This window comes from Pelophylax lessonae, assembly GCF_965119305.1.
Source record: "Pelophylax lessonae genome assembly, chromosome: 4".
NCBI lineage: Eukaryota > Metazoa > Chordata > Amphibia > Anura > Ranidae > Pelophylax > Pelophylax lessonae.
The window spans coordinates 131,058,124-131,082,159 of record NC_138771.1 but is presented as its reverse complement, the minus strand read 5'-3'; the positions used below and the strand labels follow the sequence as shown (position 1 = coordinate 131,082,159).

Below are 24,036 nucleotides of genomic sequence, written 5' to 3'. Positions count from 1 at the left end.
ATGTACAAACACTGGAATACCTATCACATGTTGGTATGCATTCATTTTGAAAGCAAAATATTGTAATGAAAGAAGAATTAAGAAAGAAAAGGTATGCATTGTTTACCGAATGTGTAGATGAACAAGTTCACAATATCATCAGTCTTATGGCCCGTTTATACTGTTCCATTTTAATCCATTAGTTGCAACTCTTTAAAATGCACTTGTCAAACTTCCCCATAGTAAAAATCGTGTCAGTACCATCTCAATGCTGTAGCTCAATGCCTTTTTAAAAATACTACACACCTGTTTTTTTCTTTGCTTTTATGCATTGGGATGCCCATAGAAGTTTATGGAAATGCATCAAAGCACATGTTACCTGAGTTTTGATATTTTAGCAATAGAAAAGCCCTGAGCATAGGCTGTGCCCACTCTAAAAATTGAAAAACACATTGAAAATGGACATTAGTGCACATCAATAACCCACGTCAATGCACAAAAGAATGACACTGATGTATGACAACGCTTATGCAAACTACATGTAGACCTAATGGGTCCCTATTATCTGTTTGTGTTCCAAGTGTTCCTAATTATCTAGATATGTAAAAATAGTTTCCAATTATTATCATTATGATAATGTTTTCCTGTACGGAAAATGTAATAGCAAAAGAAAAGTAATCTATAATATCTATAAAAAATGTCAAGTGCATGTGTGTTACTATATATACACGAGTATAAGCCGACCCAAATATAAGCCGGGGCATCTAATTTTACCACAAAAATCTAGGAAAACGTATTCACTCGAGTATAAGCCTAGGGTGGGAAATGCAGCAGCTACTGGACCCAGCTGGACCACCACGAGACCCAAAACAGGGGCTGCGGACATGGTAAAGGAGATACAGGGCTGTGGGCATGGTACAGGAGATGGTACAGGCATGGTACAGGAGATGGTTCAGGCATGGTACAGGAGATGGTTCAGGCATGGTACAAGAGATGGTACAGGCATGGTATAGGAGATCGTACAGGTATGGTACAGGAGATAGTACAGGCATGGCACAGGAGATGGTACAGGCACGGCACAGGAGATGGTTCAGGCACGGTACAGTAGATGGTTCAGGCATGGTACAGGCATGGCACAGGAGATGGTACAGGGATGGCACAGGAGATGGTACAGGCATGGCACAGGAGATGGTACAGGCATGGTACAGGAAATGGTACAAGAGATGCAGTGCTGCGGGCATGGTACAGGAGAAAATTCTTGTACCATGCCCGCAGCACTGCATCTCCTGAGGAGATGCAGGGGCTGCGAAAGAGTCTCACTTACCTGTCGGTGAGGCACCTTACATTTAAAAATGGCGTCGCCTGGCACCAACATGTCGCCGCGCATGCGCCGTCTGCCTGGCCGGGAAAAGCCGAACGTGTACGGGCTTTCCCGCGCGGTGACGGGACATGTGCACTCACCGGAGAACAGTTAAGTGAGACCGTGACTCGAGTATAAGCCAAGGGGGGCTTTTTCAACATAAAAAAACATTCTGAAAAAGTCGGCTTATACTCGAGTATATACGGTATTTAAATTGCATGTACAAGCTATTGGGATTTGAGCACAGGTATAGCTTGTTTCTGTTGCAATGCAGGTCAGTGACCAGACCTGAACCTAGTAGCTCTCCCCCATTTTGTGCCTGTTTGCCCCATGTTGGCCTATGTGTCCAACACAGCATTTGCATTGGCAAAGCAGAGTAGGACTGGCCATAAGAGGGATTACTATGATGCAGTTAAACATGTATTGCAATTCATGTGAACTAAAAATGTTTTTCATTGCATAGTTTGCTAGAAATGGTATATAGCAGTGTGCAGAGGGTCATCCAGAATTTTTACTTAATTTGATTTTACAATTGTCTACAATGTTGTTTTTCTTTATTGTATTTATAGCAAGGATTCTGTCAGTATTGGATCCCAGGTGTCACTCAATCTCTGCTCCTATCTTTGCCCTCCCTATAAAGGTAGGTCTTTACTGATACTCTGCCTAATACCTTAATGCACCTTGATTCTTTATGGTGACATCACAAAAATACCAAGAAGCTCCACTGATTGGTACAATGAAGCCATGTATGTTAAATACCGGTATGTCTTGTTTCTTTTCAGGTTTAAACTTACCACTAAGACCCATCCTTGCAGTCACGGTGTCTGTACTGTCTGCATATCAGGTAATAAAGGGTAAATGTATTATTATGAGTATAATCATAGTCCATAGCTCATGTTTCTCCATCTCTATAGGTAGCTCTTCTCCTGCTGGTTGGATTCCTACCTACAGTGCAGAAGATTCGGGGAGCCATTGATACAGAATTTATACTCATGATAGCAGGCTTTGGAATGACCATAGATGAAGATAAACACAAAGCAGTTGAATTCATTGTGTATTATATCTGGGCAGTGGAAGGTGAGAAAGAATATTGCAAGGTGCACTACACTAAGCCCAGAGTTGTATAAAGTACTCGAAACCCATACTTGAGTAAAAGTACAAGTGCTCGATCAAAAAGTGACTTGAGTAGAAGTGGAAGTGTTCGATCAAAAAGTGACTTGAGTAGAAGTGGAAGTGCTCGATCAAAAAGGGACTTGAGTAGAAGTACTAAAGTATTCAACATTTTTTGTACTTAAGTATTGCAAAGGGTTTTTTTTTTTAAATTTGCTACTCAAGTACTGAAAGTAAAAATACCAGTAGTTTTGAAAAAAAATTGCTACTCAAGTACTGAAAGTAAAAGTACAAGTACTGTGTTATATAGTTATTAAAGAAAGAAGTCAAAAGTTTGAATATCATATTGTTTTTTATTATTTCAAATGCAGCTTTTATTTATACATACAGTAGCTTTTATTTTTGTATGCGCTAATAATACACATATTTTGAACTTCATGAAACATGCCATCTACTGTTCTGGCAGTGGTAATTTTTATAATTGTAACGAGTAACTATGCAGCACAAAAAAAAAATATCGGAGTAGATTGAAAAAAATGTAGTGAAGTAAAAGTGGAAGTAGGAGAAAAAAATTCTACTCTAGGAAAGTACAGATACCGCCTTTCGGTACTTAAGTACAGTAGTGAAGTAGTTCTACTTAGTTACTATACATCTCTGACTAAGCCGTTTTGAAAATTAAAGAAATTAAAAGGTCTGTCCATCCAAAAGTGTTTTCTTTCTTCTTTTTATAGACTGAGCCTACTGATCTTATATATTTTAGATATATCTACATTGAGTTCCCCCTGATATCATTTCTGACTGTCTTCCTATCCACTTGAAAGATTGGATGTTCCCAGCCATGTCTATGTGCTCCAGTACCTCCTATTGCATTCTTTATAATATAAAATAAATGAAAAGACAATAGGGAGAGGGAGACCCCCTGAATATGGCCATAGCAAACCAAGAAATGCAAGTGCAGATATCTCACCAACAGAATCATTGCGAGATTGACATTTTTTACCAAAACTTAAATGTCAGCTTTGGGCGGACTGCCCCTTTAACATCTTTTAAATATGATCTATGTATTTAAGAATAAGGCATGTTTTTCTCAGCTATGCTAGCATGACAGGCAAAGTAATTTCCTGCTTGTAGGATAATTGCCATAAGAATCACATATCCTTTGGGGATTACTGTCTTGTAGCAGCAAATTACCTAACTCTGCAAGTAGAAGAAAAAAAATCACAGATTGTTAAGGGATATGTTAAACTACAATAAAACTCTCATGGAGTAGGGCTGGATTCATATGTTGCATGAATGTATTGGTTGCAATAGGTTACAGCACTTTGCACATTATCCAGTAACCCTTTATTTTACAATGAAAAGTGCAGCAACTGTTATCTTGCTAAGCAGAAATTAAAATTTTGCCTGATTTCGGTAGACAATCCAAAATTGTAATCTGAAACTTTGTTTGAGATTGCAGCACATCATTGATCCTTACACTCTTATTAAAGATTTACTAAACCCAGGACCCTACATTTACTATATCTGGTCTTCCACTACATAGAACATGGAAATGCAAATATTTTAGTAAAGACAAACAGCTAAATACCTCATCAGCAGTATATAGCAGTCTTGTGACTTCTATCAGTTCCTGGTGAGTCTTGTAAAAGGAGTTTTCATACTGCACTGAGCTGTCCTATCAGGATCCAGAACCCCTGATAATTTGTCTGGACAGTGCTGATTTGCCCTGTGCTGATCACATGCACTTTCCCAAAAAAAAAACAAAAAACAATTCTCTAGCAACACACATGACACTGAGCATGTGCAGCCTGACTCCAAAGGCTCTGTGTTATCCGGACATGTTATAGGGACAATGTAAGAAGGAGGATTTGTGCATACAGGATCAAAATGCAGAGGATTAGCCCCTAAACCGCTTCCCGACCACCCGCCGCCTTTTTACTGCAGCAGGGTAGCTCTCTTGTGTGTCGCGTGCGGGAAGCTAGGGGGCGAGCGCGTGCCACCGCCGGCGCACTCCCACCCCAACTCGACAGCGGGGAAGCCGATAAACGACAACAAACACAAGGGCGCACCGGCCTAGTGCATTATCTCTTAAACAGGTTTATTAAAATAATAGATTAAAAATACTCACAAACGAGTTTCTTGATAAAAGGCACATCAAATAGATATAAAATCCTCAGCAACAAGATCGGGATTGAATCGTCCCCTGAAGCTGTGCAGGTTTTACGCGTTTCGAGGCAGCGCCTCTTCTTCAGAGCCTCTGAAGAAGAAGCGCTGCCTCGAAACGCGTAAGCCTGAACAGCTCCAGGGGAGGATTCAACCCGATCTTGTTGCTGAGGATTTTATATCTATTTGATGTGCCTTTTATCAAGAAACTCGTTTGTGAGTATTTTTAATCTATTATTTTAATAAACCTGTTTAAGAGATAATGCACTAGGCCGGTGTGCCTTTGTGTTTGTTGTCGTTTATAGTGTTTCCGGACCACCCTGGTCCAGTGAGGGGCTGCAAGGCTGTAGTATTATCAAGTTGCCGTGTCATCTGTTCTCATTTACAAGCCTACAGTCAGGTTGGATAGAGGATTGCACCACTCAGAGCACAGGGAATAGGTGCTGCATTGACAGTACATTTGCTTGTTAGCGGGGAAGCCGATGCATGGGGCAGGAAGCTCCGATTACCGCCTGACACCAAGCGATCACTCCCTGCTGAGAGAGAATGACGGTCGGCTGCTATAAACACAGCTGACCGTTCTTCTCCCTGGAATGATCACAGAGCCCATGTGATCCCTCTATATAGGATCACATGCCTCTATGGTCATTTCAGAAGCCACGCCCCCCCCACCACAGTTAGAATCACTCCCCTAAGCTCACATTGAACCCCTTGATCACTCACAGGGTTAACCCCTTCCCTGTCAATGCCATCATTACAGTAACAGTGCAAATTTTTTTGCACTGTTTACTGTAGTTATGTCACTGGTACCCCCAAAAGTGTCAAAAATGTCAGTTAGGGGTCTGATCTGTCCGCCCCAATGTCGCAGTCCCGCAAAAAAATCGCAGATCGCCACCATTACTAGTAAAAAAAAAAAACAATAAAAATGACATAAATCTTTCCCGTTGTTAGTAGACGCAATACCTTTTGCGCAAACCAATCAAAATACGCTTATTGCGATTTTTTTTTTACCAAAAATATGTAGCAGAAAACAAATTGGCCTAAAATGTTAAAAAAATTTGATATTTAATTTTTTTTTTTGAGAATGTCATATAGCAGAATGTGAAAAATATATATATTTTTTTTTCAAAATTGTCGCCTTTTTTTTGTTTATAGCGCAAAAAAAAAATCACACAGGTGATCAAATACCACCAAAAGAAAGCTCCATTTGTTGGAAAAAAAAGGACATCAATTTATTTTGGATACAGTGTTGCACGACCGCGCAATTGTCTGTTAAAGTAACGCAGTGCCGAATCGCAAAATAGGGCCTGGTCAGGAAGGGGGCAAATCCTTCCGGTCTTAAAGTGGTTAAGAACACAGTAACACAGTACACAGCAAGTATATCAAGCTGGCTTTACTGCATATACACACTGATTTTACTGTTGTGGGTTTGGTAATACTTTAAATACTGTACAAGTAATATTCATCTTCAATATTTTAATGAAAATGTACATTTTTTTAATCTGCAGTTTGTTACATTGCTGCGCTGGTCCTTTCCTGCACTGTGACAGTTACGATGCTCCTGAGATCACTAGTCAAGCATAGGTAAAGTAAAATGTGTAAATTGATAATGCTGGGCTTGATGAATGTTCCCTCGGCCTTATGCACATTGGACTTTTGTTTCCTTTCCTACACTGGAAGGACAAATAAAATTTAAAAAGCAGCACAAACATCTCCAGTCGACATACTGCGTGGTATTATTACTATTTCCAGTGGTAGGCCAATGCTTAAAATTTGATTAAAACACAACTAAACATGAAGAACAAAAATGTAATATGTTGCAGATCATCACTGGTGGTTGTATTGGTTGTCATTTTTTAAAAAGGTTGTAAACCCATGAATGTTTTTTTTTTTCTGTAACCTGAAAGAGAAACACATAATGAGCTAGTATGCATCGCATACTAGCTCATTATGAAAACTTACCTCAGAACGAGCCCCCGCCGTGCCGCTCACTCACCTGTATGACATCCCGGAAGACGCGCGCGGGAGCCGACGGTCATGGCACGGGGCTCTGAAGAAACGGCACCAGCGGCCGTTCCTTCAGAGCGCATGCGCCAGTGACGTCACTGGCTGCATGTAAGGTAAATATCTCCTAAACTGTACATGTTTAGGAGATATTTACAGTACCTATAGGTAAGCCTTATCATAGGCTTACCTATAGGTAAAAGTGTCAGAGGAGGGTTTACTTCCTCTTTAAGCTAAGAACATTTTCAGCAAGTACAGAGAATACCTGTTGTATGCATGCAGTGTCAAAAAATGTTATCCTTCTCTATGCCCTATCTGCATGGAGTTTGTATGTCCTCTCTGTGCTTGTGAGGGTTTCCTTTAGGTACTCTGATTTCCTCCCACACTCCACAGACAAGCTGGTAGGTTAATTGGCTCCTGTCTAAATTATTCCATGTGTGTGTGTATAGGTAAGGCCTAAGAAGCGTACTCAGTTCTGGAGAAACCACTGCATAGACTTGGTGAACACGGTATTTATCTGGTCACTTGGAATGGAATTTAGAAGCAGATTTAGAGATGCATTGATATAAGAGATACAAGCAGAGAGTGGTTGAAAATTAATGCCCAACCCAGTATTGACTGACTTACTATTACAGACAGTGGAGGAGCACTTCCATAGAGAGATGGTGGCACTGGGATATGGCACTAATTGTACATGTCCCTTCTTTAGGAGGCTATTCATGGATCCAGTTCCAGGTACCACAGGGTTGTAGCACACTCCAGGGGAACCTTATTCTGTCTCTTCTCTTCTGGAACCTCTCCCTAAACAACACATATTTTATCACTAGCCAGCAGGGTTCTCTCCTTGTCCTTACACAAACTGCACGCATACTGCAATGGCATTGGGATTCTCTGTTTATTAGGTCCTCCGTCAAGATGGCTGCCTGAGATCTTGCAAGTCTTTTGCACCCAATGAGGAAATCGTCCTCCCTAAGGTGGCTGCTAGAGACCACAAGAAGAGACAATTTCCCTCTAACAAACACCTTTGACTGAAGGAGCTGTGCACTATCCCCTTCATATTGGAGGAAGATGCAGCCTGTACCTGCCTAAACTTGTATGTTTGCGTGTTAGATAAGAACTGTAAATAAACAACCAATAATTAACCATATAAGGGCCGTTTCACACAGACTGTCTGATCCCTATGGAGCGGTGGATGTCAGCAGTGACCTGACATCTCATGTAAAAAGGCCTACGGCCCCTTTAACATAGGCGTCTCCATTGGATGGAATCTGCTTGCTCAGCGGGGGATGGCTCCACTGATCCCTGCTGACCAGGCGGGTGACAGGTCCTATCTGCTCCACTGTGCAGAGCGGAGACGGACACAGTCCCCCTCTCCTTTATGGGGAGATTGGGTGAAAACGGACCGCCTGTCCATTTTCATCTGGTCATATTCGATCCTCCAGACAGATGGAAAATAGGACCACCATCTGTCTAGATTTTGCAGACAGGATCAGGTCGAATAGCGGCAGGTGTCAGCAGACATGTCACAGTGGGTGAATGGAGGATTTGATCAGTTCCACCTGAAAAACTGACAGGTGGACCTGATCGGACAGCTCATGTGAAAGGGCCTCTAAAGGACTCTAAAGGTGTCCAGTTGTATGTACAATATACACCACTGTTAACATTCCATACATTTAATCAAATTCATATATAATATTAAAAATACTACATGGTCTCACCAAACATGGCTATCTTTAAATTCCATATAAATGCTGTATCCTTTGTTATATTCAAGCCGGGTAATTTGAAAAATTATAGATGGCGATGGCAAGGGGTAGTTCACCAATCATTACACAACATAGCTTGTGGGTCCCAAATGTCCCACTTCCTCAGGTTCTGTGAAACTACATAATAAAAACACCATACACCTTTCCAAAGTATATTCATTGTATTGTCATCACAATATAATCATCCCCTGTTTTTTCACCCCATTTTTGTGCCCCCCCCTTTTTTTTTTCCTTGACTATCTAGTCCTCCTTCTAGGGGGAGGTTTGGTGTGGTGGTGGTCCCCAAGTTCCTGTTCCCTGTGGTTGTGACAATACAATGAATATACTTTGTGTTATATATATGTTAAATACATGTATTGTGATTATAATTAATCTATTAATCTGTGAAACAAATACATTTTTTTTTTATTGTGGAATACTGTATATTGCGAATTTATGACGTGAGCTGTGTGTGGTGAGATCATGTGGTGTTTTTAATGTTTTATATCAATTTGAATACATTTATGGAAGTTTAACAGTGGTGTTTATTGTTCATACAACTGGGTATCTTAAAAGTCCCATGCACAGTGGAATATCTGTTGTTTGTTTGTAATTTGAGGCATGGTGGTACCCGTCTAGGCGATTCTGGTAATACACACTTATATGGTTTTCACATAGGAACTGTCGTTGAACTTGGTGCTATATGCCTGTAATAAATAATTATTAAACTAATGGAGATAAGCAAAGGAGGACATATTATCAGTCCTTCCTGGATGGCAACAATGGCTTCTTCCATAGATACAGTGGAGGAGAGAGCATAGTCACCCAGGGACAGGAGGTGTATCATTTGCAGAATTACCAGGTAAAAATAAAAGTAAAAAGTCTGAAACATAGAAAACGAATGCAACCACCATGTCTAAGGACTGATATGCAGCAATCTAAAGTGCCTATTTTTCACCAAAAGACTGTTTAGCTTCAGTGTCGCTAGATAACCCTTTGATTATGGTGACCACCAGTGGACAATCTAAGCATGAAAAGAGAACAATATTTAAGTGTACAGAGAATGAATTGGCAAAGACAGAGAACATATTTTACTAGGAATTAGTAGGAAGAAGAGGCTGAATTAAAATGTCTTAGGAAGAAAGTAGAACTGTCCATGCTGAGGGAAGTGAGCCTGAGGTTGATGTGTTCTTGGCAAGGGAGCAAAACATGTTAACAGAAGAGAGACTGCGTTTACAATGACTGGAATGTGAACATAAGTTTGGCAAGGGTAAGTTAAAGAAGCTCAGGCTGGGTTAGTAAGAAATACTATGTGGCCAATTGACTTGATATCTGTCACAAAAGTGGGACACCCTGGGCCGATTTATTAACATAAACTGCCTCCCTGGCCCCAGCCTCAAAAACCCAGCCAAGCCTAGTGAGTACAGACAAGGGTAAAAATACTTTTTTTTTTTTTTTAAACAAATAGCTTTCCAGTTCAGCTCAATGAGGTAAAAACAATTAGGTAATTTATCAAATCTTTTCATTCCCCCACTGGTTGGAAAACCAAACTCACCTGGCTTGTATAATAAGTGATGGAGTAACTTCATACATTGTAATACCCCTTTACTGAACTGCCTATGGCACCTCTTGTGTATTTTACACACAGGGCCACCCAGCTGCAGTGTGTCGCCTTCTGGCAATTTAGTGTGCCGAGGTGGGTCAGGTGCAGTGTTCAACCTTGCTGCAGGCAGTTTGTCAAAGTCTTTGGCAGGTTGCATTTGGACGGGACAGAGTGATCCCTTTAATTTCAGGAGGAACTGCGTTCTGGACCTTCATCCCTAAACACAGAGGCCTAAAAACCTGTACAGCGTTCAGCCCCATCCAGTCTCGTTCTGCCATACTCTTTGACAGTCTGCCTGCAGCGGGGTTGGACACAGCAACTATGGCGCACTAAACCACCAGGAGGAATGCACTGCAGCTGGATGGCACGGGTGCAGGGGACCTTAATGTATATTCATAGATTAAACTGTTTTGTAGACTGCCACATCTAACACATTAATTTTTTGGTGTTTGTATACCTGAATACAGGTAGGAGGCAGACAGACGTGGCAGTGACTGTAGTGCTAGGCTTATTATAAACTATGGAAGCACCGGAGATGCAACAGGGTTAATTTACCAAAGACAAATAGACTGTTCACGTCATTTTAAGTGGAAATTTACTTTGCAAAGAATACCCAATCAAAAGCAAGGAAAAATGTATATTTATGCTTGCAAATAGTTGGATGATGGAAATCAGCCACGCTTCACCTCATTCTCTAAGTTTAGAGAAAATTCCACTGAAAAGCTAACAGTCCATTTGCCTTTAGTAAATCAACCACACAATGTCTGTGTAATCTGTCAGTCTCTGGCTATCCATGGACAATAGGAAGGTGGTAGACATGCATGTATATCCTATCCCCACCCAGAGCAACTATTTTGAAGAGAACTGCAGAGGATTCCATAGGTTGGCTTTACCTTTCCTAAGAAGTTTTTGTCATTGGAGAGGGAGGAGGAGAGTGATACAGGTAGGTATTATCAGTGCTGCTTACCTCAGGGTTTTCTAATCTACTTGAATAGAGATTCTCTCTGAATTCCTATTCTGCACGTGTTTGTGCTTCACCAAAAACATTGGTATTGGGAGGTTGTCATCGTAAGTCTTTAGGCTGCTATCACCAGCCCAACATGTCCCATTTATCTGAATAAGGCTGTGCCATAAGTGAATGTATAAACACAACGCTAAAACAGTGAAATATAATAAATTAGCTTAAAATGAACCAGTGACTTATAAATTTATAAATATATGTATCACACATATATATAAATATAAATACAAAGAATCAAAAATTGGGGATTATAAATAAATAAACATATTGGTAAGTGGATTCACGTGTGGGGAGCAAGGGCACGTGTGGAACATATCCGTTGAGCACTTGGGAGCACTTTTATTACATATTTTTTGTGTCAAACTTTCACAGTGGACTTTTGTGTTTTACACCACGGAATTTTTTACTTAGACACTTTATATCTATATATATTTATTTATTTATAATCACCAATTTTTGATTCTTTGTATTTATATATATGTGTTAAAACAGGCAGTGTCACCGCCAGTCAAAGACTGTGGTGAAGAGTGATTGACCAAGGATCTTTTTTCAGAGGGCCATTTTTTCTTTTACAAGAAATACATTTTCCCGTTAAATGAACAGTCAAAGGTATTAGGATCACCTCAGAGTTCAGTGGCTGTAAAAACGGCCTCATGTTATTGCTTGTCAGCCATTTGACACTTATGGCCCCAAGGAATCTCAGGGATGTTCTCTTTTCCCTAAAGCAACCAGTTCCCTTCCTTTTTGCTGGGCCAATATAGGGACGAAATTTAGCAATATATACATGCACGTCAGTTCTTATTTCAAACAATATCAATACATGAGGTCTTTTGTTTGATTGCAGTTTTCTGTATGCTTTATTATTTACTTGAAGTATTTTGTTTCCTAGGTGGGCACTGCAGTCCCTATTTGCGGGTCAGGCCTCAAAGGTGTTTTTGGACTCTCGATCTCTTCAGAAAACATCTCCAACTCTTGCTAGCTGGATGAGTCATATCAGTTACCAGGCTTCAGTGACTTGTATAGGTATTTTACCTACTGACACCCCTACATATTATCTGTGGCCCAACAGATACAGCTAATTGTGCTACCCAGAGGAATGTAGCTGTTTATTATTAAGAATGATTTGTGTTTCTTTTCCTTTTATAGGCCTTATCCTTCAGCATTTGCTATTGTTTCTTTTTCACCTAATCATCACTTTTCTCATCATCATTCCAATCGCATATGGAAAATTCCTAATCTTACGCAAGTTCTTTGAAAAAACATGGTAAGTGTAATGGAGTCTCTGTTTAAAACGAGAACATATTAGTTGTAAAAAGGTGTGAATTAATAAAAAAGTTGTATTTTTTATTATATAGTTAACACTATATAATGTTTATTTAGAAGCAATGTTCCTCAAAATTAGCAAAATGCTTGGCTTTACATATGCTCTAAGACAACCTGTCCGAACTGGGTTCAGTCCAACCTGAAAGTTACAGTAGCTGTTATTGCTGGGTCAATGACAGCTACTCTATACACAAGCTTAAAATAACAACTGGCGCACAACGGGGAAGGAAAACTATCACCAGGGACTTCATCGGTATCACTAAGAAAAACAACAGGGGGTAAAATAATATCAAACAAAGGGACAATTCCTGAGTCCATATATAAAAGGTCCATGAAAAAAGTCCATTAAAAATCCCAATAAGCACTCCTGAGGCAGCTCTGGTGACAAGTAGAAGATGCTTGGAGCCAACTGAAAGGAAAACACAGGCGCCACTCTAAGTGCAGTATTACCTTTGTGAGTACCCCTTTCTTTGGTTCTACCCAATAAATCTCAAGATACTGCACTTAGAGTGGCGCCTGTGTTTTCCTTTCAGTTTACTCTATACACAAACCCACACACACACATCATAGGTTGAACTTGATGGACTGGTGTCTTTTATTAGCCTCACCAACTATGTAACTGTGTAAGGAGACTCCCCACCTCATGACTGATGAATATAAAAGGGCAGGAATGATCCTGACTTGCTTGACCTAATATGGGTACATGCCTGGTATTAGGTCAATGTTATTGACTCAATATACCCATGTGGCCACATTAGGTCAACGATGTCATGAGCATCTCATCCCTTTACGCATATGCAGCTATGGAATGGGGAATCTCCCGGTGCAGCCGGATGACCCAGCGATAACAGCTAACTTACAGATTTGGACTGAACCCAGTGCAGACAGGTTGTCTTAAAACATATGTAAAACCAAACATATTTTTAATTTTGGAAAGAACTTCCGTAAATTATGGTATTTATTGTTGTCTGTGGCCCTCCTAGAGAGATTCACTCTCGCTATTGGTGCTTGTGATCATGATCTCCAGTATAGAAAGCAATGGGAAATCCAACATTTTTGCGTTATCTTAGAAACAGGGGGTAAGGGAAAAGATCCTGCTAAGGAAACCTGTTCTTCCCTCACTTTGGAGGAATTGCCTCTTACTTCCTGCTGTGTCTCTGGGAATAAAAGTGAAGTGAAATCTCCCCAACCGGACAGCCACAAAGAAAAAAAAAACTGACATGGGTTTTTAGGTATTCCCCAATTTATTCAAACCTGAAAACATTTTGACTTAGCCAGCAAGGCCTAGATATTGTGAGCATTAAAGTAAATCGGCAGTCAATTTTTTTTCAACTTTTGATAAATTAGGGGATGGTAAATACCCAGTCAGATTCTTTTTTACTGTTTGTATCTGAGTAAGTCTCCCTTTACTTCCTATCCCATAGTCACAACAGGAGGGAGTGGAGAACTCTGCAAAGTTAGTGGATATCCACGTAACTAAAATTTTGTAGTGCCAATTGTCATTAGAACTGCATGCCCTTTTTGATATATTGATGTCTACTTACCAAAACAGTATGTAGATAGCAATAAAAAAACTAACAGAGGCTCTCACCTTTCCTACTCTATTCAAATGAAAGAAAAAGGTTTGGGCTATAGAAACGTATTAGGAAGTAAGCTTGTTGAGAGGTAAGGACAAACTGGGGTTGATTTACTAAAACTGGAGAGTGCAAAATCTGGTGCAGCTTCCAGGTTTTTTTTTTTTTTTTTTTGGCAAGGCCTAATTGAACAAGCTGAAGTTAGAAGGTGATTGGCTACCATGCACAGCTGTACCAGATTTTGCACTCTGCAGTTTTAATAAATCAACTCCACTGTCTGCTTTGGCAATATACAGTACATTCTTTCAATGTACTAGAAACGGTTAGTTTACTAATTGTTTAGAACAGATATGAAGGACCTAGAACAATGGTGGCGAACCTTGGCACCCCAGATGTTTAGGAATTACATTTCCCTTGATGCTAATGCACTCTGCAGTGTAGTTAAGCATCATGAGAAATGTAGTTCCAAAACATCTGGGGTGCCAAGGTTTGCCATGACTGACCTAGATGTGGACTTGTGAAAATATACAGATCACATACCGATCATGCTGCATTAGGCAAACGTGTATTATGATGACCTGTCATATAGGCTCCACCCCTTTTTTGTCAAACAGCGCATCATTTTCTAAAAAAAAAAAATGAACATGTCTTCTGTTCTTTGTATGCATTTAATTGCAGTCTGTTTGAAGCCTAAAAAAAAAAAAAAAAAAAAGATGAGGTGAAAATCCACCTGCCTGGAAAAGGTTTTGTAATACCAAGTTCTTTCACTCTACACAATTTCGTACTGTTGCTGGATTTACCCCACTTCCCCATTGGTATCTAGAGATAACTAAAAGAGACAAAGCAAAAGACTAATAAAAAATTGTATATATTGTGCTTTGATAAAGCCCACCTCATCTTGCTGTCCAAAGCATTGACCCGCACACAAGAAATGACCCCCGTACGCCATAAGGAAAATCTGTGCAAAGAAGTAGTAGAACCGCACTCAGGTAGATGAAAGTAAAATAATACTTTTTTATTCTTCAAATCATAGATGAACAGACAGTGCAGGGGAACAGGCAATCCAAAGGTTAACGCGTTTCACGGCACATACAGCCGCTTACTCATAACCGGTTAGGAGTAAGCGGCTGTATGTGCCGTGAAACGCGTTAACCTTTGGATTGCCTGTTCCCCTGCACTGTCTGTTCATCTATGATTTGAAGAATAAAAAAGTATTATTTTACTTTCATCTACCTGAGTGCGGTTCTACTACTTCTTTGCACTTCATCCGGATGACGGGTCTTACCAGCACCAGGTCGGACTTACACACCTGAGCGGCTCTATCTCTCCCATAAGGAAAATCTGGCCTTACCCTTCCTATGAACTGAGCAGGTATAGCTGTCAGTTTTTTTCCAACATACCTCTTTGTACTGTACAAGCAATAGATCCATATAAATGCAGCAATGACACGTGAAGAATACCAATAGGCAAGCTGTAGCCACTTCGGATGTACAATGTACAATGCAGTTTGTACAATAGCACTCTTCCATTATTTTCAGAACTGAAAGAGATTAATTGGCATGTAAGTGTTTTTGTGTGCTTTGTCAGATTGATTCATAAGAACCCCTAGCTATCAAATTATATGTAACATCTGATATTTATAATGGGAAGCCTTTCAGAAGCATGAGCTCCCAGGTAAATATCTGCACTTAAAGTGTTACTAAACCCAGGACCCTGCATTCACTATATCTGGTCTCCCACAGTACGCAGAACTTGGAAATGCAAACGTTTTAGTAACTATAAACTGCTGAATACCTTTTCTCATCAGCAGTATATAGCAGTCTTGTGACTTCTATCAGTGCCTGGTTAAAGCTTGTAGGAGGAGTTTTCATTCTGCTCTCACTGACCTATAGGACTGCAGGACCCCTGGCCCTCTGTCTGGACAGTGCTGGTTGACCCTGTGCTGATCACATGCACTCTTCCAAGAAAAAAAAAAAAACTCTCTAGCAATACACACCAAACTGAGCATGTGTAGCCTGTCCCCTGGCCTCTTTAATATCTGGAGACGAGTTGGAGACACTGGAATAAAGCGAGGATCAGAAAAGACAGGATCAAACAGCCTTTTTACAAAATACAGAGGATTAAACTCTATAGTGAGTATAACAAGCATGCTTTTCTGCATATACAGACGGATTTTACTGTTGTAGGTGCCATGACAGAGATATGCCTAAGTTCCGGTTCACATATATGCCATGCGGGAACCCTGCGAATCCACTGTGGTTTCCAGCATCGCATTCAAATCACAGGCAGTTTACACTGCCATATGCGAATTGCTGGGGGTGTCAATACAAAGTTAACGACACCCCAGATCAGATCGCATATCGCAGTGCAAACTGTCAGTTCGGACATGAATCAGATCACAGAGGTGTGAACCACCAAGCAATCTGATTCTGTTGCGGACCCAAAATAGGGTCCAGTGCAAATTGTGTCCGAATGTGATGCAAATTCAGCCATACAATCTGTATGGCTGAATTTGCATCGCCCAGACATCGCATGTGTTTTTCAGAGCAGTGCGCTCCTAATCACATGCAATGTCTGTCATCGCACTAATGTGAACCTGGGATTTAAGATTATATTCTTTTATTACTCATCTGGAATTTTGTGTGTTAATAATCTAACTGTGGATTTATTCTGTCATATTGCACAATATAACTTTTTTTTCTGTGTAGTACAAGGTTGCACTGTCTTAAGTGGTTATTATTAGAGAAGCAACGTCTTTAGAGGTTAACAGTCCTGTGGGGTTAAAGGAAGTATTTCTAATTAGGCCAGACATGATAAATCAAATTACGTTTTTCTTTTTTTTGTATTAAGGCCATTCTGGTTACTTCTGTTCCTGGTAACTGTAATTCACCAGCTATGTGCACGATTCCTCTTCTTAAAAGGAAATCCACCGCAGATTATCCAAAGGTAATTACCATGCAGAAATATTCATTTCAATATAAGGGCAGTCTTCAAACATGGTCACTCTCCATTATTAGGAACACCTGTAAGCCTGTTTATTTATGCAATTATCTAATCAGTCAGTCATGTGGCAACAGTGCTGTATATTAGGTTAGCCATATACAGTTAGATGTGGCCGAGTTTTGATCCATGTATGGGCAGACTGGTAGGACATAACTGGCTATAGCGGGCAACACTGATCATTGTATTCTAATAGTGGGGAAGACACTTTCAGAATTAGGGATCAACCGATTATCGGCACCACCGATATATCGGGGGCCGATATGCACTTTCCCCGATATAACGGAATCAGCCCCTGAGGTTACCGATATTGTCGATATTTCGGGAAAGTGCTGCCTGCAGCTAGAGGCATCACCCCGATACCGGCGTCCATAGCCGACGGTCGGCTGTCTTGTAATGACAACTGATGCAGCTGAGAAGCCGCTCGGCTGTCATTACAAGGAGCTGGAGGGGACACCCCCCCCCTCCCGCCGCCTTCTGCAGCTCGCCCGGGTCTCCCATCCCACCAGGAGACCCGGGCCTTCTACCTCCATGGCCTCTAAAGACCCGATCAAAGCCGCATTCGGCTCTGATTGGGTCTCCATGTAAAAAAAAAACGGAAGTGATGTCATGACATCTCTACTGGGTATTCGGCGCCACATTAAAAAAACTGACAGCATTCAAAACAGCCAAACTTGGCGTTTTGAATGCTTTTCAGTGCCGAGGAAGGGTTTGGGGTCTTTTAGACCCCCAGATCCCTCCACAAGGAGTACCTGATAAAAAAATAAAAAAAATAAAAAAAAGTTTTGTTACATGTCCAAAAATATTGGCTGATATCGGCTGATACCGATATCCGATTACCAAAATATCGGTATCGGTATCGGCATTAAAAAAACAATATTGGTCGATCACTAGTCAGTATACAATATCACAGCAGGAGGGATTCCACCTATAAAGTGTGGGTGGGGAATCGAGGCATTTTCTGTCATTCAACACACTGGCTGAACAAAAAAATGCATGATGTATGGGCTGCCTTAGATTTATCTGCCTTAGAAAATCAGTAGATTCCTGAACAGCCTGGATGGAGAAATCTGCATTGCTCGCTATTGTATTCATGCAACCACAGCAACCACAGCTGCTTGAAAGCCCAGACAGTAACTGCATCTGATTGGAGGTAGTCACTATTCGGTCCACAATTTTCTACCCAGCTCCTTCAATTTGTCATTAAAGTTTTGTTGAGCCGGGGATGCTGACAAGATCACCCACAGCTGAAACTGGAACCAGAATTTGAGCCGTTTATGGACAGATTGTATCATTCAGATATCTATGAGGAGTTTCTGTTAGTGTTCACACCAAACATTAAAATAGGGGAAAATTAAAATGTCAGGGACCTGATTGGTGGTCCAGATTGGCTGGTTTGAGGGCCCATTCACACCAGGTGTGGTGGGACTGCGCTCAGCAGCTATTTTAGTGTAGTCCCACTGTAATACAATACACATATCCGCCAGCACACCAAGGATCATTAAACGTTTAACGTAGAGAGATCACATCACAAGTGCAACATTTCTGAGCAGAGCAGGACCCCTTCGTCAGGCATGTGCTCTAAAAAATTGCACGGCTCTGAAACATTGCACTCATACCTTTATGATCTCTCTACACTAAAAGTTTTGGACAACATTTGAAGATTGCATGGTGTGCTGGCGAATATGTTTATTGATCTGTGATGGGGCCAGTATTCAGCTGGTAGTCGCTGCAGCACCCGCTACTGAAAAGCCTTGTCTCCAGGAAAGTGTGCAATGGGAATATAGACAAGGCCACTGCAATACAATGCAAAATGTATTATCTTCTTCTCTCAGGCTAGTTTATACCAGATGCATTGTGTTGCATTGTGATAGTGTGTGTGGAAAAAAGTACTACATGCATTACTTTTTTTTAGCACAGCGCAGTGCAAGGAAATCATTTGCCTTGCACCATTCTGCCTCCAATAGAACTTTGTGACACTTCAATAATGTTTGTTAAAAAAAAAAAAATTAAAACATTGTTACGCTTCGAGATCGGTGCATCAACACCTGCCACCCTACCGTACATCAATGGCTGCATTCTAGGATCCTGAGTGTCTCTGTATCTTCTCTTCTGGGGTTTTTTCTCATAGCAATCTCTAGAGTTTACATAGAATGGTGCAAAGAAAAAAAATCAAGTGAGCTGCAGTTCTGATTGATGATTATTATGTAGCTCCATTTGCTACCAGCATCCTTACGAAGAATGTGATCTGCTGCTATAATGATTATGGCTGTGAAAGATTGCTGAGATGTATAGGCATCTGCCTCATGAAAGCCTGTACCATAGAACTTCTTATATTCCTGCACACGAGCAAAGGCCATTAATGTCACACACAGTATTATCAAGAAAAGCTAATACAATGTATTACGTTGAACATTTTAGGCTATCAGTGAATATTATCCTACATTTCCAAATGTTTCCTTGGTACTCTGGGTTTTAAAGCGGAACTACACTGCATCTGCGAACCACAAACCAAAAGCACTATTTTAATCACTTTTAGTAGTCAAAGCTAACTCACCCCCCACCAATCTATGTCTCTATGCTTTATTTTTTTGAGAAATCACTTTGGAAAACATCCCCTAGCATATCTGTTCATGGCCATCTTGGTCCATCTTGAATAAGGGCAGATTATTCATGAATTTACTTATTGGGATCCATCTTCCCTTAGCTAAGGCATGCAGGCAGGAGGGTGTGCTTAGCTTAGAAAACCACTCCTCCCCTCTTTCCTGTCTGAAGACTTCTGGGCTATACAGTATGACATCATTGGCCTAGGCCTGGAAACCAGAAATTAACTGAAGAAGTGTAAAAAAAAAAGTAAATATGATACACTTTCTTATCTATTTACCAATGATTAAAAATAATCAATGTTGATCGAGGAGGTGAAGTTTATTATTTATATTATATATTGCCTTGCTGTGTAAATTACATATTATTATAAGGTTACTCAGAATTATATGAAATTTGATTTAATTCTATATGAAATCTATATATCTATCTATATCTATATGAGATCTGTATTTTTTAGAAGACATTATTAAATACAAATGAAATACATTAAAGAAGAGTTCCCGGTATAGTATAATTTTACATTACATTAGTCCAGCTTAGACAAATGTAACTTGGTATATACCATACTTGGCTGATGCTCCTGGAAGCTGGATATCATTAAAGTAGACATTGCTACTCCAGTGATCTCCACTTGCTTCTGGGTATCGTGCTGAGTGGCTGGCCTGATGCATTTAGTACCCAGGAGGTCAGCTTCTCAGCTCAGGTGCCATTCAGAGAATGCATTGCATTTTTTCAATGAATGCAAGGTGTTTTCTGATTGGATGAGGTAGAGAGTGTGACATCATCACCGTGCCTCTCCACCTCATCCAGTCAGAGCACTTAGCATTTAATAGTGCCCCTGCTGAACATCTGACCTCCTGTGTTCACAATGCATTATGCCAGCCAATCGGCACAGGACCCGGAAGCAAGTGGAGATCACTGGAGTCGTAGTGTCTACTTCAATGATTGCCATCTTCCAGGGGCATTGGCCAAGTATAGTATATACAGAATTACATTGGTCCAAGCTGGACCAAAAACATACCATAGCCAGAATTTTTCTTTATCTCAACCAAATTGTATGAGAAATATCAAAAGCAAAAATATGGGATAACACAAGATATGACCGATTACCTTAAGGTTCTCAGTGATTGTGGCCATGTACCTCACTAACTGAAGATAGAAAGATGGGGTGACCATGTCTGCATTTACTGGATATAAAGAGTGGTTCTTCTTTTTAATTTGGTCACAAGACTGTGACATCTCCATAAAGCAAAACATTGATTTTGCAGTAAATCTGTATTCTATGTCCACAATTATTGCCCATTGGTAGAGAACTCAAACACTTTTGGAATTTCTAGTGGAAAGTTTTTCAAATGGTCTAATGATGTTATTGGTGTTATTGGCACTTTAGGACGTGGATGTGTGATTATATTCTGGTCACCTTCTTTTTAATGTTTTTTCAGGAGAGGTCTCTTCGTGCTGACGTACCTCATGTTCCCAGTGAATTTCTTGCGGGGTGAGCTACTCTGTCTTGCCCGGCTTGGGGTCTCAGTTATTTTTAATGTCATCCACTTCTGCCGCCTTGACCTGAGCCTGCTACAACACAGTGTACAGGGCTGGGACCCGGGTAAGCAAAGAACAATTTTCTTCAGCTACATAACTGGGAAACACAACAATTCCTTGGTCAGGCATTCTCAAAGTGTTCTATTTCCATTGTACTTGCATCTTAAGACGCATATGCATGTTGCTTTTGAGCATCGCAGCAGTGCTTCTTGCTGTGCTTTCCACGTTTTAGACATGCGTTTTTGATGTGTTTTTAAAGGGTTTTGCGTTTTTTATTTTTATTTTTTTTATTTGGCCAATTTGTTATTTGGCAGATTAAATAATGCAAAACTCGAAACGCGTCAAATACACACTAAAAATGCACTACATGCTTTTCTGGTACTTCTCTATTGAAGTCTATTGAAACAAAAAAATTCAGCGTTTTGCGTTAAGAAAAATCCCTGATCCTTTCCATGACCCCATAATGTTCTGCGTTTCTGCCTGAAAATACATAATAGTGTGAATCGAGCCTTAGGGTTTAATTAACTTTTTTCTTTTTTTGCTGCAAGCAGTATTTTTACTTTCCCATACAGGTTTATGGGCATGCAAAACCCACTTAAGGTTCACACCTGGTTCACGCCTATGCAGATTGCTTTTGGTACGATTCTGCGGTGCTTTTTTTGCATTTTTGCACATGCATTTTTGGCACATTTTTTCACACTTTTTTATGCATTTTGTGTTTTGCATTTTTTTGCTTTTTTTTTGGCCAATTTCTTGTTGGGTGGATAATAAAAAAAGGCAAAATGCAAATCACATATATATATATATATATATATATATATATATATATATATATATATATATATTCAGTATCTCACAAAAGTAAGTACACCCCCACATTTTTGTAAATATTTTATTACATCTTTTCATGTGGCAGCACTGAAGAAATTACACTTTGTTACAATGTAAAGCAGTAAGTGTACAGCTTGTATAACAGTGTAAATTTGCTGTCCCCTCAAAATAACTCAACACTCAGCCATTATTGTCTAAACCGCTGGCAACAAAAGTGAGTACACCCCTAACTGAAAATGTCCAAATTGGGCCCAATTAGCCATTTTCCTTCTCCGGTGTCATGTGACTCGTTAGTGTTACAAGGTCTCAGGTGTGAATGAGGAGCAGGAGTGTTAAATTTGGTATTATCGCTCTCACTCTCTCATGCTGGTCACTGGAAATTCAACATGGCACCTCATGGCAAAGAACTCTCTGAGGATCTGAAAAAAAGAATTGTTGCTCTACATAAAGATGGCCTAGGCTATAAGAAGATTGCCAAGACCCTGAGAGCTGCAAGCACGGTGGCCAAGACCATACAGTGGTTTAACAGGACAGGTTCCACTCAGAACTGGCCTCACCATGGTTGACCAAAGAAGTTGAATGCACGTGCTTAGCGTCATATCCAGGGGTTGTCTTTGGGAAATAGATGTATGAGTGCTGCCAGCATTGCTGCAGAGGTTGAAGGGGTGGGGGGTCAGCCTGTCAGTGCTCAGACTATATGCTGCACACTGCATCAAATTGGTCTGCATTGCTGTCGTCCCAGAAGGAAGCCTCTCCTAAAGATGGTGCACAAGAAAGCCCGCAAACAGTTTGCTGAAGACAAGCAGACTAAGGACATGGATTACTGAAACCATGTCCTGTGGTCTGATGAGACCAAGATAAACGTATTTGGTTCAGATGGTGTCAAGCGTGTGTGGCGGCAACCAGGTGAGGAGTACAAAGACAAGTGTGTCTTGCCTACAGTCAAGTATGGTGGTGGGAGTGTCATGGTCTTGGGCTGCATGAGTGCTGCCAGCACTGGGGAGCTACAGTTCATTGAGGGAACCATGAATGCCAACATGTACTATGACATACTGAAGCAGAGCATAATCCCCTCCCTTCAGAGACTGGGCTGCAGGGCAGTATTCCGACATGATAATGACCCCAAATACACCTCCAAGACGACCACTGCCTTGCTAAAGAAGCTGAGGGTAAAGGTGATGGACTGGCCAAGCATGTCTCCAGACCTAAACCCTATTGAGCATCTGTGGAGCATCCTCAAACAGAAGGTGGAAGAGCGCAAGGTCTCTAACATTCACCAGCTCTGTGATGTCATCATGGAGGAGTGGAAGAGGACTCCAGTGGCAACCTGTGAAGCTCTAGTAAACTCCATGCCCAAGAGGGTTAAGGCAGTGCTGGAAAATAATGGTGGCCACACAAAATATTGAAATTTTGGGCCTGATTTAGACATTTTAACTTAGGGGTGTACTCACTTTTGTTGCCAGCGGTTTAGACATTAATGGCTGTGTGTTGAGTTATTTTGAGGGGACAGCAAATTTACACTGTTAGACAAGCTGTACACTCACTACTTTACATTGTAGCAAAGTGTCATTTCTTCAGTGTTGTCGCATGAAAAGATATAATAAAATATTTACAAAAAATGTGAGGGGTGTACTCACTTTTGTCAGATACTGTATATACACGTATTCATACTTATATGGCTTTATACTGTTCCTTTTCTTTTTCTTCCTGCTTTTTCAAATCAGCTAACGCTTGGACAGTTTTGTGTAAAGCAGAGAACAGTTAGAATCTCTAACATTTTTTATTTGCTGTCTATATACTTGTTAGGGTGATGTCCCCTTATTTCCTTTCCTGGTGTTCCAATATCCTCAGTGCTCCCAGAATGACTTGCCCAGAACAAATATACAAAAAAAAAAAGAGTTCTTACTTCACTACATGCTTGTTTAGGGTCAGTGAAAATAATAAAGAAATAGATCGCTGAAACTAATATCGCTTGAAGGAGGTCTTCAAAATTCCCCCCCCCCCCCTTGAAAGTAGGGGACAGTCCTGAAAAATCTGGACTAGTGTCACTCCATCCCACCTGTTACTTCTGACTGCACCCAAAAACAACTGCTCTCTAAAGCCAGCAGGATCACATTAAACAGCACATATATAGATTTTGAAGCAATAAGCTTTTTATACTAAAGTGAGAAGTA

At 40.5% G+C, this 24,036-nt stretch overlaps 1 protein-coding gene across 1 annotated transcript in view; it reads left to right on the top strand.

Moving 5' to 3' along the window:
• Positions 1–24,036, top strand: part of STRA6 (signaling receptor and transporter of retinol STRA6) — a 101,525-nt gene that overhangs the window by 67,567 nt on the left and 9,922 nt on the right. Inside the window, exons 9-16 of the mRNA XM_082254939.1 lie at positions 1,909–1,979; positions 2,122–2,183; positions 2,254–2,416; positions 6,121–6,196; positions 11,875–12,008; positions 12,132–12,249; positions 16,733–16,828; positions 20,932–21,095. Coding sequence (XP_082111065.1) covers positions 1,909–1,979; positions 2,122–2,183; positions 2,254–2,416; positions 6,121–6,196; positions 11,875–12,008; positions 12,132–12,249; positions 16,733–16,828; positions 20,932–21,095 — 884 coding nt within the window. The remainder of the gene's footprint in view (positions 1–1,908; positions 1,980–2,121; positions 2,184–2,253; positions 2,417–6,120; positions 6,197–11,874; positions 12,009–12,131; positions 12,250–16,732; positions 16,829–20,931; positions 21,096–24,036) is intronic.